The 15,681-nt window shown below is 38.1% G+C and overlaps 2 protein-coding genes across 3 annotated transcripts; both read left to right on the top strand.

Annotated features, from left to right (window-relative positions):
• The first annotated feature begins 2,085 nt into the window (after nucleotides 1-2,085).
• On the top strand, nucleotides 2,086-4,831 carry LOC120771598 (lipopolysaccharide-induced tumor necrosis factor-alpha factor homolog). The gene is made up of 3 exons (XM_040099674.1): nucleotides 2,086-2,581; nucleotides 2,672-2,807; nucleotides 4,485-4,831. Exons 1-3 carry the CDS (start codon nucleotides 2,407-2,409, stop codon nucleotides 4,588-4,590), a joined length of 417 nt encoding a protein of 138 aa, XP_039955608.1. The 5' UTR covers nucleotides 2,086-2,406; the 3' UTR covers nucleotides 4,591-4,831.
• A 4,441-nt stretch (nucleotides 4,832-9,272) lies between these two features.
• On the top strand, nucleotides 9,273-15,269 carry LOC120772598 (lipopolysaccharide-induced tumor necrosis factor-alpha factor homolog). 2 transcript variants are annotated; one of them, XM_040101311.1, is made up of 4 exons: nucleotides 9,274-9,411; nucleotides 9,535-10,001; nucleotides 14,483-14,624; nucleotides 14,734-15,269. In XM_040101311.1, exons 2-4 carry the CDS (start codon nucleotides 9,578-9,580, stop codon nucleotides 14,852-14,854), a joined length of 687 nt encoding a protein of 228 aa, XP_039957245.1. In that variant the 5' UTR covers nucleotides 9,274-9,411; nucleotides 9,535-9,577; the 3' UTR covers nucleotides 14,855-15,269. The 2 variants fall into 2 exon arrangements, with proteins under 2 accessions (XP_039957246.1, XP_039957245.1); XM_040101312.1 differs by having other exon boundaries at nucleotides 9,273-10,001; nucleotides 14,694-14,881.
• The last annotated feature ends 412 nt before the right edge of the window (nucleotides 15,270-15,681 follow it).

The raw sequence follows: 15,681 nt of genomic DNA, 5'->3' as shown, positions 1-15,681 counted from the left end.
TAGCATCGGTCAAGAGCTGGGCATGAGTCATCAAAAATTCATTTCAATTCAATAAAAAAAAATTCAATAAATATACCGCAAGACTTTTTTGACAACCCATTATTATTATTAATAATACCTTCATATTTTGCTGGGTACCAACCATACACCGAATCTGATCGCAATCTATTCAAAAGCACCCCTACCCCATTAATTTTAATATAAAAATGAGAGTTTATCGCTTTTTCAATCCAAATAACTTTAATTTTTTTCAGTCTCCTTATACTTCACTGTCGCGTGAACTGCTCTCTTCAAAACCGCGCCAACCTAATAAACCTAATTCTGTCACAAGAGTAACAATTTCTATTTTTATTATGCCTCGAAGTTTGTAGCAATTAGAAGAAGGCATCAAGTACTCTACATATGTATATAATTTATTCATAAATGATTAGCATGACGAGCTGAGTCGATTTAACCATGTCCGTCTGCCTACATAAGTATATACATGAACTAATTTTTTGAGATATCGATACATACATTGTTCAGATCGTACCTCTGTACCATATATGTATGTAGCTGCAATACAAACGGAATGATCGGAATTAAGTGCTTGTATGGAACAATTTTTCATCTGACGAGATATCTTTTAGTACGTTTGCAGTAGTCGTCATCAAAAGGGAGGTCTCTTATCCGAAGCTGTTTTCTTCTTTTTTTACGTGCCGGGTCCCAAACCCAGCGCACAACTAGTGGGGGGGGATGTTTCGTTTTTTTTTACTTTAGCTCGCTTTCAAACGGATATTTTTTTGGCTGTTTTGGCTACCCAGAGGATATTTGGTTTAAGACCTGAAGTCGTGAGCTCCCAAGTGAATGGCGCTCATATCACTTTCCCCACTTGCGTGAACTTCTTTACAAGGCTCCATCCACCTTTTAGAGAGAAAGGTTTTGCGGAGAATTAATGGTCTTTTATGCATTTGCAACAGCGAATACCGCATTCGATGGAACGATGAGCTGTATGAGCTATACGACGACAGTGACATAGTTCACCGAATTAAGAAACAGCGGTTACGCTGTCTAGGTCATGTCGTCCGATTTGATGAAAACACTCCAATTCTGAAAGTATTCGACGCAGTACCCGCCGGGAGAAGCAGTGAAGGAGGAACTGCTTCCTGCTGGAACTGATGACCTGCACTTAAAATATCCAAATGGTGCCAAACAGCGAAAAAGAAGAGCGACTGGAACGGTTGTAACAGGCTATAACTGCGTAAGCGGTGACTACGCCAATAAAGAAGTTGAAGAATGGTATAATTTCCGGAAAAATTGCTGAGATTTAGTCACTATGGCATATAGTATCTGCCAGGCAAACTGACTGATCAAAATCGAGTTTTAGTAGGGAACGTTTTGTATTTATGAAGAGTATTCAGTGCAACCGAAGTTAACGTTCTTTCTTTTTTTAACGGAAGTTCTTTAAATATCGCTCGGGCTCTATACACATCAATGGATCTTGAACTGATCGTGATGTCGAGCTGATTGCGTCCTCTTCAAAAACCGTTCTAACTTAATGAATGCCAGGTAAAAGTGAGAGTAAATATCTCTACCGTAACTAAATTGTCACAAAACAATCTTGTAACCACGAATAAAGTGTGTGAGAGAGAGAGAGAGAGAGAGTGAGAGATTGGTAGAGAATTTGAATATACCATACACAAGTAAATGATTCTTTATCGCCAAGAAGAATGCAGTAAAGTAGAGAAACGAATTGAGCGGATATTGATTAATTGACCAGAGGTGTGAGTACATATTGAAATATTGATAAAGCGCTTACACACTCCGCTCAGCGGTCTTTTTCGCTTTGAACTGAAAACTTACCGCGAATGTCGATGATAAAAATTGAAGCGTTCGCCGCACTACCGGTGCTGCTGATAACAAAAGATCTGCCAATGTGCGTGTGTGGGTAAGTCTAAATATGTGTATATGTGTTTAGGAATGCAAGTATTTATGTATCGATAGGTGGTTTCATTGTTTATTTTCTTTGTCGTTGTAATTTTTATTATCTTTACACACTCACATACATATACATATGTATATAATATAGGTACATTATATGGATTTACCTTTGCCATCGACTCGCTTTCCCTGCTTACCTATAGCTTTTTTTCGATTCTCTATTTTTCGATTTTGAATTGTATCGCCGCCCGAAATCGACAAACGCTCGTCGAACACGAACGCCTCACAGTTTGGTTTGATAAATGAGTGCAATAGTAACGGCTTGTCACACCTGTCAGACGGCCAGAACGCAATTAGAACAAAGTGTTGAATACTCACTGAAAAGATAAAGAAGCAGAAAATATTTTTGTTATTACAACAAATTAATTAGTAATCGTTTCTTAAGTGTGTTTATTATTAGTGAATACTTATTCAAGTCAAATAAATATGGATGACAAGTCATCAGCACCGTCGCGCATCTACCCAACAGCCCCACTAGAGCAAGCGGTGCCGCCCAACGAGCAGCAGCAGACTTTATTGCCACCCGCGCCGCCCAGCTACGCGCAAGCAACAGGTGCCGCACCCACGACCGCGAACCCATCGCATGTTGTTGTAATTACGCGTAAGTGCGGCAACCTTCAAATGTTTGTGGGAAAATGAAATAGTTTCACTTAATTTTTTTCTTATTTTTTTCGGTGTTTTGTATGCACAGCGGGTGCGCCGATTATATACGGACCAGTGCCGGTGGATATACAGTGTCCCTATTGCCACAATTATACACGCACACGTCTGCGCTTCAGGCCCACATCACGCACGCATCTGATCGCATTGCTGCTGTGTCTCTTTCAGTAAGTTTTTGGTTTAAGGTGTTGCCAATAAATTTATTTTACAGCCAAAGAACGATAAATTAAGGGCAAATATTTCTAAAAAACAATTTTTAGAGCGCATTGTTATTCTGAAAATTATAAATCTAACCTCATAATCCTAATTATATCATTATTTACTAGAGTTTTATGAGTACATTAGGGTGGTTCTCAAAAAAATTTAAAAAAAAAACTATTTACAAAATTTAAAGTGCTAATTTTTCCGTTTCGTGTCTTTAATCAGCACCAAAATTTACAACTGATACTTTTATACCTGGTGTTAATTACAGATATTGAAATAATTAATTCAAACCATATATTTAATGGACCACCCTAATTTACATGCATATATTTTATGAAACTCCCAATTTAGTCTACCAGCATAAATTAGTGAGTAATAATTATAGTTTTGGGTGCTTAATTAACATTTCTGATTCGAAAATTTCTAGAGTTGCCATATATATTTTTTTTTTTAATTACAGAAGAAAAATTTGTTTACATTATTGACCGAATATTAACGTTAAACTTTAGTGAACGAAGTATTTTACTACAGTTTCTAGAAAAGAGTTGCCAAATAATTTAGGCATAATTCATATAACGGGGTTTTGAATAGGGTCGCTGCAAAAGTAGGCCAATACAAAATGCAAACGACACCATATTTTTTCCTGCTCTTTTTACATTTCTCTTCAGTAAGGTTTGCCATTTCATCATGGAAAGATCCAAAAACGAGTCGAAATTATTAAAATTTATTTCCGAAATTCGGAGTCAGTGGCCTCTATTTTAAGAGCGCTACGTCCTATTTATGGTCGTCATAATCGTCCTGTCAGATTAACAATTAAGCGTCTGGTGAAAAATTTTAATCCACAGGCACAGTTCAAAAGGTTCTCGTGCCAGTGAGACAAAGAAGTGCCGCTAGTGTCGAGAATATTGCTGCCGCTAGCGCATCATCTTCAAAAATTAAGCTCATTTCTGGCTGAGTGGCTTCGTCAATAAGCAACCTATGAGTTATTGGTGAGGCAGCAATCCAAACGTACTCCAATAGTCACATTGTAATCCGCACTTCTTACGTGATGATCAAGACCGGAACGTTATTGTGAATGGGAATCGCTACCGCTCAATGATAACTGAATATTTTTGGCGTGAATTGGATGATATGGACTTGGACAATATGTGGTTCCAACAGGTCGGCGCCACAAGCCACACGGCGAATGTCACAATCGATTTATTGAAATCCAAGTTTGGTGAACTAGGTGGCTCAGTCAATTGGCCGCCTCGGTCGAGGGATTTGACCCCGTTAGACTCTATGTCAAGTCTATGATCTATGCCAACAAGCCAAACATGATTGATGAACTTCGTACGAATATCGAACCGGAAATTGATTTATGCTTGCAAACTGTCGAAAATTGCGTTCAGCGTCTGGACTTCTGCAAGCGGGCCATACATAATGGCATTGAATGTACTTTCACAGGAATAAAGAATTTCATTGATATCTCAATCTTTTTTAGCGCTCTTATTGAAATACTCGCTTTTAAACATTTATTAAATTGTTCTAATTTATAGAATATACCATATTTTCAAAAATACCCACCACTCTTGCTTTTACAACAAAATAATACTATATTCCATGCATTTCATTATCACTCCCTCTTTTTCTACTTTCAGACTTTATTGCTTCATTTGTCTACCCTATTGCATTGGCAGTTGCATGAACACGGCGCACTATTGTGGCATGTGTGACCGTTACTTAGGCACTTATGTGCGGGAATAACCATTAGGACATAGAAAATGAAGTCTACGATGGACATGCAACAATTTCAATATTTTTAAAACACACTTTTTAAATTCATTACACAACATTTTACAGTTACAAAAACAAAAATAAAATGAAATTATTTATGAACGTTTTCACACATACTAATTCGTAAAGAATAAACATATTTGAAGCTATATAGTAAAGATATAAATCTCGATATATTCATTTTTATTGATTTTAAAAAGGTTTTGTAACGCAAAATATGGTCCAATATAGTCTGATTTCAAAGGTTCGACATAGAAACCAACCAAATAGTTTTTTATTTTATTTTTTATTAAACGGGTATACTTTCCCATTATTTATGGAACATAATTTGACAACTTCGAATTTCTTCCCATTAATCCAGTGTTTTAAGAACTTATCCATGATAGTAGTTCTTACCTCAATAATCAATGAACAAAATTATTTAAGAACTTTTGCCGCTACTGGAATGTTCGAAGAACACTTCTTTCCAAAAACCAAAACTAACTGGGTTATTTGGGCCATCAGAGGATTAATGTTGTAGCTATTTTCAGTATTAGCTATTTATATTGGTATTAGTCATAAAAAGAAAATGAAACATTCTTTAAACTTATAGATAACAAACAAGTTCTGATAACAAGTAAGGAAGGTATAATTTCGCATGCAGACAAAGATAATGTCCTCAAATTTTAAGCGATGTTTTCAATTACACCGATACATACGTTATAAAGTCAGATAAAGTGACGAATATATTATATTAGATGTATGAGGCTAAGGAGACCAAATTTCTTCTATATTCTCATAGAAATTTATTGATATAAGTATCTCTCGCTAACCCATACCCAAGGCAACCAAAGGTATGGAGAGTACACATTGAGTATATGGTGATTAGCTTAACATTTGGACCGTTTACTTTAATTTTTTTATAGCAAATTATATTACTTTAAAGATAAGATGTTTACTTAATGCCAATAAAATATGTATATATTGACCGACACTAACAATATAAAGACAATTGGAAAATCGATAAATAGAATCGTATTTGGGCTAGAGAGAGGACTGGACTGATTACGTTTATCTTTGGCGTACAACTAAAGTCAACTAGTTTAACAAAACTCATAATATTTAGTGTATTGGTTTTTATACACTTCCAACATGTTGCTACAGAGTATAATAGTTTTGTTCACCTAACGATTGTACGTAAGAAAAGTTGAAATACGGGTCACTTTCTGTCTGTCCGTTTGTCAGAGCAAGGTGTAACTTGAGTATAAATTAAGATATCTTGATGAAAATTGGTATGACGGTTCCTTGGTACACAAAAAAGTCGAGTTCGTAGATAGGCGTAATCAGACCACTGTCACCACAACAAAACGCCATTAAAGGAAAACCTATAAAGTGCCATAAGTAAGCACTTAAACATGGTACAGATATGTAATTGTTTTCTTAACTGAAATGTAAACAAGAACAAGTAAGGAAGGGCTAAGTTCGGGTGTCACCGAACATTTTATACTCTCGCATGGTAAAGTGATAATCGAGATTTCATTATTCGTCATTTAAATATTTTTCAAATACCGTATTTTTGTAAAGTTTTATTCCGCTATCATCATTGGTTCCTAATGTTTATACTCGTATTATACAGAGAAGGCATCAGATGGAATTCAAAATAGCTTTATATTAGAAGAAGGCGTGGTTGTGAACCGATTTCACCCATATTTCGTACATGTCATCAGGGTGTTAAGAAAACATTATATACCGAATTTCATTGAAATCGGTCTAGTAGTTCCTGAGATATGGTTCTTGGTCCATAAGTGGGCGGCGCCACGCCCATTTTCAATTTTTAAAAAAAGCCTGGATGCAGCTTCCTTCTGCCACTTCTTCCGTAAAATTTAGTGTTTCTGACGTTTTTTGTTAGTCGGTTAACGCACTTTAGTGATTTTCAACATAACCTTTGTATGGGAGGTGGGCGTGGTTATTATCCGATTTCTTCCATTTTTGAACTGTATATGGAAATGCTTTAAAAACGGCTCTGTAGAGTTTGGTTGACATAGCTATAGTAGTTTCCGAGATATGTACAAAAACTTAGTAGGGGGCGGGGCCACGCCCACTTTTCCAAAACAATTGGGTCCAAATATGCCCCTCCCTAATGCGATCCTTTGTGCCGAATTTCACTTTAATATCTTTATTTATGGCTTAGTTATGACACTTTATAGGTTTTCGGTTTCCGCCATTTTGTGGGCGTGGCAGTGGGCCGATTTTGCCCATCTTCGAACTTAACCTTCTTATGGAGCCAAGGAATACGTGTACCAAGTTTCATCATGATATCTCAATTTTTACTCAAGTTACAGCTTGCACGGACGGACGGACAGACGGACGGACGGACGGACAGACGGACGGACAGACAGACATCCGGATTTCGACTCTACTCGTCGCCCTGATCACTTTGGTATATATAACCCTATATCTGACTCTTGTAGTTTTAGGACTTACAAACAACCGTTATGTGAACAAAACTATAATACTCTCGTTAGCAACATTGTTGCGAGAGTATAAAAAGTAGTTTCTTCCAGGTGCATTGTTGGGCCGTACTTCTTTGAAGAGAACGGTGTAACAGTAAATATGAATGGGCACCGCTATTTAAAGATGTTGAATGAGTTTTTTTTACCCAGAACTGCGCCAAAGATGTATCCCTTTCAATGCAGTATGGTTGCAGCAAGATGGAGCAATAGCCATACCGGTTATTGTGGAGCTCCAACTAAAATTTGAAAACAAATTAATATTAAGAAACCCCACTTTGCGCTAGGGGATTGGGGCCAGATTACCTGACCTGACTGCACCAATTTTTCTTTTGTGGGATTATGTCAAGCATGAGGTATACAAAACAAAACCAAGAAATCATATTAAATTGAAGTATTTCATTAAGTCGATAGTTGAGGCAATCCCGACTTCAACCCTTCAGGCCGCAATGATTTATTTTCTTATTAGGTGTAGGTGGTAGGCTGAGTATGGAGGTCATTTTCGGTCCATAATTAAAAAAAAAAAAATTAAATATATAAAATAAAATGAATTTTGCTGTAGAATAAAAAAAATAAATATAATATATTGATTAAAAAAATTATTACGATTTCTTTTTGTAGGCCGACCTCCACCTTGTATTTGAAACACCTAATATTTACATGCTATCAAAAGGGGAATCTCTTATCCGAGGCTGTTTTGATCTTTCACTTGGGATGTTTTTTAGGTGGTGGTTGACCAAACCAAGCACACAATCCTGGGGAGGGGTAATTCGCCTTCTCACTTTAGCTTGCCTCCAAACGGATGATTTTTGGCAACCCATAGGATACTTGGATTAAGACCGCAAGTCTAGACGCCACAATCTGAGCCAATCACCGCTATATCGCATAAAGGTTCTAACAAGCATACGATGTGAAAGACTGAAGCCCACCGTCAACAAAGTGATTTGACCTTATTAGTGTGGCTTTAGATCTGAAAAATCTACAATCGACCAGATTTCCACCAAGCGCCTAATCTTGGAAATCTCTCGTGAAAGGAAGACCCACACACCACTTGACTTGGCTCCCACATCACTGTTGACAGTCATAACTTCGAAGTCGTACATAATTTCGTCTATCTTAGAACCAACATTAACACCAACAACATCAGCTTCGAAATCTAACGGAGAATAACTCTTGCCAGCAGGTGCTACTTCGGGCTGAGTAGGCGATTGACAAGTAAAGTCCCCTCCCGTCGAACAAAAACCAAATTCTACAAGTCACTAATCATCCCCGTCCTGCTATATAGTGCAGAGGCATAAACGATACGAACATCTGATGAGTCGGCATTACGAATTTTCGGAAGAAAGGTTTTGTGAAAGACTTATGGCCCTTTGCGCGTTGGCAACGGCGAATGAGCTGTATGAGATATACGACGACATTGACAAAGTTCAACGAATTAAGAAACAGCGGCTAGGTCATGAAAACGATCCAACTCTGACGGTATTCGAAGTAGTACTCGGCAGGGAAAGCAAAAGAAGATAATATAACCACTCAAGCGGTGTCCACGCCAATAAAGAGGAAGAATAATATTTACATCCCACTTTACGGATGGCCAACATTTTAATTTTTAAGACATTGAAATTTTTCGACTAAAAAAGATACAGAATTCACTGTTTTATCAAGCGATCCCTGTATATTTCGTTTTTGTTGTATTATTGCTATCTATCTAGGTAAACATGTACTCCGGCTGTTACTGAGGGTACCAATACTCAACCAACAAGTAGAATTGAGCTCACTCCACCACTCTTTTCGGCTTCGATAAGCTAATCGGCATAAGTGACTATGATTTTTGACTTTCATTTTTACGAATTCCGTTTTAAGATGTTTTTTCGCGAATATTTTGTTTTTCCGTAACTCTGTAGCTCAGCGGTAGATCTGCTGAAAGATACGAGTATATGGAAAAGCGACAGTAGTAAGGGCGAGGAGAAGCAGAGGAACAACAAAAGCAATAAAAAAGCACGACAACAGCTAAACAGTGCAAAGCATGAAATATGTAAGCAAGCGGAATAAAACGAAAATGTATGGTAAAGTGGAATAATGAAAAATAAATAAATAAATGAGATTGAAAAAAATGCAAAATGAATACGAAAAGCACAGACTAGAAATCCAAGCGTGGATAAGCTGACGAACTTTGTAACTTCAGTCGCGGTGTGCAAGCGAGTCTGAGTAGATCGTGGTGACGTGCGAACGCTTCGAACGCGCTACGGCGTCGTTTTTTCAATTTTATTTGCTTTTGATTACAAAATCACTCGGTGAATTGCATGTGAGTTGCAGTGAAGCGCGAAGCAACAACAAAAATAAACAAGTTAAATTACAACAATAGCACGCTGTGCAAGTGAATTGACACATTTAATCGGTGACCTCTGAAACCTTTTGTGAATTCCAGCTGCACACACATACTCAAATAAATCAACATATAGTAAGTAAGCATGGATCAAAAGCGTGCTATGCTCTACCCGGATATCGATCCTGCTGCCCACAATGCTGCCACACGCGATCATCGCATATCTGCCTCGGCCGCCATGGGCTTGCCCACGGAGGCGCCACCTTCATACGACATGGCTATAGCATCCACATCGGCGCCCAGCGGCTCAACAAGTAATGGAGGAAGTGGTGTCACCAGTGGTCTGGTTGCCGATGGCACTACTGCGCCGCTGGGCTGGCATCCCAGCGCCCCACTGCCAGCGACCACACCCGTAACACAACCGCCAGCGCCAGTACCTCCACTCCGACAGTCGCGCACCGCACAGCAGACGCCTCTACCGCACGACAGTCAGACAAGGCCGGTGATTGTGGTGCAACCGTTGCCACATAACCAACAGCAACAGCCACTCTCGCCGCCAATACAAACAAGTAAGTGTACACAGTGTGTTGTTGTTTTTGGCTCACTTGAAATTGTTGTCTTCACTTAACTTTGACTAAGCAACGTAATTTTCAAAATAAAGGGGTTTACAATATGATTGGATCGATCGGTCAGGTGTTTGTCGCGGCATTTCGTGTTTAAAGCCGAGCGAATTTTTGAAATAATGTCAAACAAATTCTGCTAAATTTTTCTTTACATTCTGAGATAGTTAATTCTTATGATATAACTAATTGATCGTTTGGGGATAAGCATTATTTAAGTTCAACTCGAAGGTGGTTCGCAATCGAGGCTCTTACAGGTTACGAGGGGAATAACAACAGCGCGCCAGTCGTTTCTTCTTTTCGCTACGTGGCGCCAATTGGATATTCCAAGCGAAGCCAGGTCCTTTTTCACTAAGTCCTTTCAACGGAGTGAAGGTCTCCTCTTCCTCTGCTTCCCCCGGCGGGTACTGTATCGAATACTTTCTGAGCTGAAGAGTTTTCGTCCATTCGGACAACATGACCTAGCCAGCGGAGCCGCTGTCTTTTAATTCGCTGAACTATGTCAATGCCGTCGTATATCTCATACAACTCATCGTTCTATCGAATGGCATATTCGCAGTGGCCAACGCGCAAAGAACCATAAATCTTCCGCAGAACCTTTCTGTCGAAAACTCGCCACTTCGACTCATCAGTTGTTGTTGTTTGGTTTTTGTTCGCCTAGAGAGGACTTTACTTCTCAATTGCCTATTCAGTCCGAAGTAGCACCTGTTGGCAAGTGTTATTCTGCGTTGGTTTAAAGAATTTAGTTCCTATTAAACTCGTTCCGATAAAGAACCAGAAAAACGCTCCTCGGGATCCAAAATCCGGTCCACGGTTATAGCACCTTAGAAAGACACTTTTGAGTCTTAACTAGGTAAATAATAATACAAATTCTACATGCCGTTTCTTCTCCCTCAAATCGAAATATGAAGACGAAATTAGCCTCGAAGCTTTGCCGAGCTGACTTCGTAAGGACACCTCAGGACGCATTGTCTCATTGATGTGATTTGTTATGATATCTATACAATGAACAAGATACCCGATTACCTCGAAGTTTGTAAAGTATATATAAATGATCAGCGGGACGAGCTGAGTCGAGTTAGCCACCCCGTAAGTCTGTCCGTCTCTCAGTTTTTCAATTATCGGTCTGAAGTTCACACATGTCCTTTCTTAAAAAAGCTTATCGTTTGTCAGAATCGCTAAAAGCTGATTCAAACCTTATATAGAAACCTTGTTTTATTTGATACGATATTTTCACGAACTTTGGTATGGATTATTATCCAAGACAATCTCCAATATCTGAACAACTTTTTCATTCGCAAAGACCCGTTATGGCATTTAGCTCCATACAAACTGACTGATGAAAGTCAAGATCTTTTTCCCCTATAATTTCAGTTGAAGGTTGTTTGTATCAAACAACGTGGATAGAAAGAGCTACCAAAACGTCTTGCGTTGGCCGGTAAAGTTTTCGGATTAAGTTAGGCTCAGTGAAGCCGAAGTTAAGCGGTTTTCTTGGTTTTTTTCGTAAGCAAAAAGCAGCGTCAAAATCGCATCTAATTCGACCGACCCCAATTGGCAACCCCTGTGCAAAATCAAATAATTGCATATCTGTTTAGTTAGGAAACGCTAACAACTTTTATAAATATTATTTTTCAAATTATTGCATTTCAATCTTCTACGCTCACGAAAATTGTAAATGGAAAATAGTTCAAATATTTATTTTTATGGTTTCTTAGTATACCATATCTGCCCATGCGCACTTGTATTCAACGCAATTCGCTTTAGACAGATTTAGTAAACTCAGTCGTAGGCATAATTCTTCTTGGTTGATTATAGGATCTAGTATCCATATAGTCCCAATTAAGTTCAATTAATATAGAGTAAAGCTTATATTTCACATTCCGTATAAATACTTATATTAACATCTTCCAAGCGGAAGTATTAGGTATAGAGAAAACTTGTGGAGTCCTATTGAATAACAAGAATACAGAAAACAATCATATACACGGATAGCCAAGCGGTATTGTTGACCTTGTGAACGTCATTGTTTAATTCCAGCATATTCAACAACAACAGCAAAACTTTAAGTTCGCTGGAAAGTCAACTTCACTTGTCCATAATTTGGGTTCCCTGCCGGCCCGGAATATTTTCGGCAACGAATAAGCAGATGATTAGGCCAAGCAAGGAGCCTCGTTAGACGAGACCAAGGCTGAATTGATACAATGGCCGCTGAAAATCATCATAAGAGACCTTAATACGCATTTTCAACCAATAGTTCAGTTCAAATGGAAATCCAGCTGCAAGCTAAAAGGAAATGTGGAAACTGCTTTCCACGTTCTCTGTGAATGCCCAACTCTATCATGAACCCGACACAGAATATTTGATACCAATCTTGCACCAAACCTTGAATCGATGTACATACACAAAATGCATAAATTAAAACAAAACATTTCCCTTCTTCTGCACAGGGTGGTGCCACAGTTTTGCGCATCGTAGTTTCTGTTCCATATTCTACTAAAACTATTGCAAAAGTCAGAAAATAGTCTCAGTTAGAGACTAATAGGATTTATTGTTAAAGCTAAATCTCTAATTATAATCGGATAGATTATGGGTTCTCTGAATACTGGTATATGGGAAAATACCTGGAAATGAGACTCCTCATCTCTTTTGTAAGAGAAGACTACCAAAAATATTTTTGTTTCTGATCGCATTACTAAAAAATGACATGTTGGTTAAAATAGTGCACTCCCTGTTGTGTGGTTTGGTACTCTCTTGTCGAAAATATTCTGAGCTTGAAAGGGCTATCAATTGTCTGCTGTCTATAAAACTACCATTTTTCTAAAAGGGATTTCACTTAGAAGTGACAGTGGAAATTAAGTCAAATACTATACTTTTTTAATATCAATATTTTTGTGGATCCAATGTTGGTATTACTGCTTGCACCAAAATTTATCGAAAATACCTTACTATATGTAAACATTAATTGACTTATTCCAAACTTCCAGTTTGAGGTATGATACACTGACCATTGTCGAGTTATAGTCAGTGTTATAGTATTTTAAGCCGTGACGATCCAGCTTCTGAACTTATTGTTTAAGTTAGTTTACTGCAGATTTTAATGCAATACCATTTATCGAACCCTCCATGTATTGAAACAAGCCCTTATGTTACGGCTTTCGACTTTCTCATTATGTTCTCAATGGCATCAGCATTTTCCTCAGGGAGTTAGGGCAGATTCCTTTCATTGGGGGTGTTTTTTACGTGGCGGATCCTAACCCAGCGAACAACCCTGGGAAAGAATGTTTCGTCTTCTCACTTTAACTCACTTTCAAACGGATATTTTTTGGCTACCCGGAGGACACTTGGCCTATGTCCGGAAGACGTAAGCTGCTTTAGCCAAATGTAAAAGAATCGTTTCTCCCAAGTAAATGGCGAACAGAGAACTGTCTTCACTTGAGACAACTTCTACACATGACACCATCCTTTATCCCATCCATCCATCTTCATCTTTGAAAAGTAAAGTCCTCTCTCGGCCGCACGAAGACCAAACTCTACAAGTCACTTATCATCCCCGTCCTGGTAAAAGGTTCTGTGGAAGATTTATAGTCCTTTGCGCATTGGCAACAGCGAATATCGCAGCCGATGGAGCGATGAGCTGTACAAGACATACGACGACATTGACATAATTCGAATTAAAAAACAGCGCCTATGCTGGCCAGATCATGTCGTCCGAGTAGATGAAAACACTCCTGTTCTCAGAGTATTCGACGCAGTACTCGCCGGGGGAAGCAGAGGAAGAGGAAAACCTCCACTCCATCCTGGCTGCACTTGGTATCTGAAATTGGCCAAACACCGAAAAGGAAAACGACTGGGGCACTGTAGTAAACTCGGCTATAACCGTGTATGCGATGTCTACGTCAATAAAGAAAAATAAGATAAAGTTAGAACAGATAAAGATAAGAATCCATGCAGTCGGGGAATCCTCAACTTCCATTAGGACTTTTTCACTCAGAATTTTTAATTGATTATATAATTGGCACGTAAATTGCCTACATTACCTCTTTACTGAGAGATACACAATTATTACTCAGAGCCAAACGAAGAGACAACGGAAAATTTGGTTATTTCAAAGAGAATTTGCCAAAGAGTGAACAATGATAGAATCTAACTAAGAATATTACTTCTGAAATCATAGTTTTAGGGTAAAGTTCCATGAATTTTTATCGGGAAGCCAATACAAGGCTTCGTTAAGTGCTTTTAATCAACTGCTTAGAAGAATAGTAGCGGAGAAGTCCGGAATCCCTGAGGTTCTTAGAATTTTTATAGCGTGCGTAAATTTTCCGGAGAATATAACCTTATTTTATGATACCGTGGGTTTTAAACCTTATATTTACCCAACATAGCCTAATAACAAGTGAATTTTAAACACATTCCAAATTGATTTCTTGCAGCTAGTGCCACAATGCCGATAAAACTAGGTCCGCACCCATGCTCGGTTACATGCCCTGTTTGCGGCGCTAACGAGACGACACGGTTGATCTTCACGCCTAACACACGAACGCACATTTGTGCGGGATTACTCTGTCTGGCCGGGTGAGTTACGCCGCTGTGCAGTGGATAGTTGGAAAAACTGTTATTACAGTTATAAATATTTTAATATAGCATTGTAATGAAAATTAAATTTCTTGCATTCCATTTGCAGTTGGTGTTGTTGTGCTTGTACGGTGCCCTATTGCATGAACAGCTGTCGGACCGGTAATCATTATTGCTCGCGGTGCAACACATTTCTGGGTGTCTATAATCCGCGAAGAGCGAGAAAGTGAAAAAAGTGATAGCCGCACACACACTCATATACATATAAATGTATGCAATTTGTGCGTGTGTGTTTGTGGGTGCATATTATATAATATTTTTATAACGATTTATTACTATTTTTCGTTTATTAATTTCACTTTAACTCGCTTCAGTCAATCTCATTTCGGCGCATGCGTGCTCGTATTAATACTTATATGTATAATTATTGATATATTTGTATATATGTATGTATGTATATACACACGCAGGCATACATATTTTTTACTTTGTGATGAAGCAAATATTTTACCTTAACAATTTGTTCTTTATATGTGTGCGTGTTGTATGCAAAAATTTATTATTTCATATGTAATTACTTTAAGATAAGTTGATTATAATGTAAAACAAAATACATGCGATATAATCGTACAAGGCAATGTTGAAGTATGTGTTTTTTTTGCTACGATAACACTGTGGATTATCAGATAAAAGTTCTATTTGTTTGCGTCTACAAACACATACAGCCGTACACACACACCTTTGCAATTCTGATATACAATAAAATCTGGCGGAGCTTTGGCGCATCATGGTGACTGGCACGTAAGTCGCACATTTTCTCTCTTTTTTCTTATAAAATGCAAATATTTGAACACTTGTGTGGCTATTTTAATACATATGAACATGACAGTAAGCTTAGAAACAAAGATCTTAGCATCTTTAACGTTTTATCTGCTTTCTATTTGAATGATTCCGAAACATGTGAGAAAGCTAGGTCCATAGGTAGCCAAATATTGGCCAAGATTAATTTAATAAACGATTAGAATTCTCATCAATAGAGAGCCTTTGACATTTCTTA

This window comes from Bactrocera tryoni, chromosome 3 (genome assembly GCF_016617805.1).
Source record: "Bactrocera tryoni isolate S06 chromosome 3, CSIRO_BtryS06_freeze2, whole genome shotgun sequence".
NCBI lineage: Eukaryota > Metazoa > Arthropoda > Insecta > Diptera > Tephritidae > Bactrocera > Bactrocera tryoni.
This window is presented reverse-complemented; position numbering and strand designations above follow the sequence as displayed.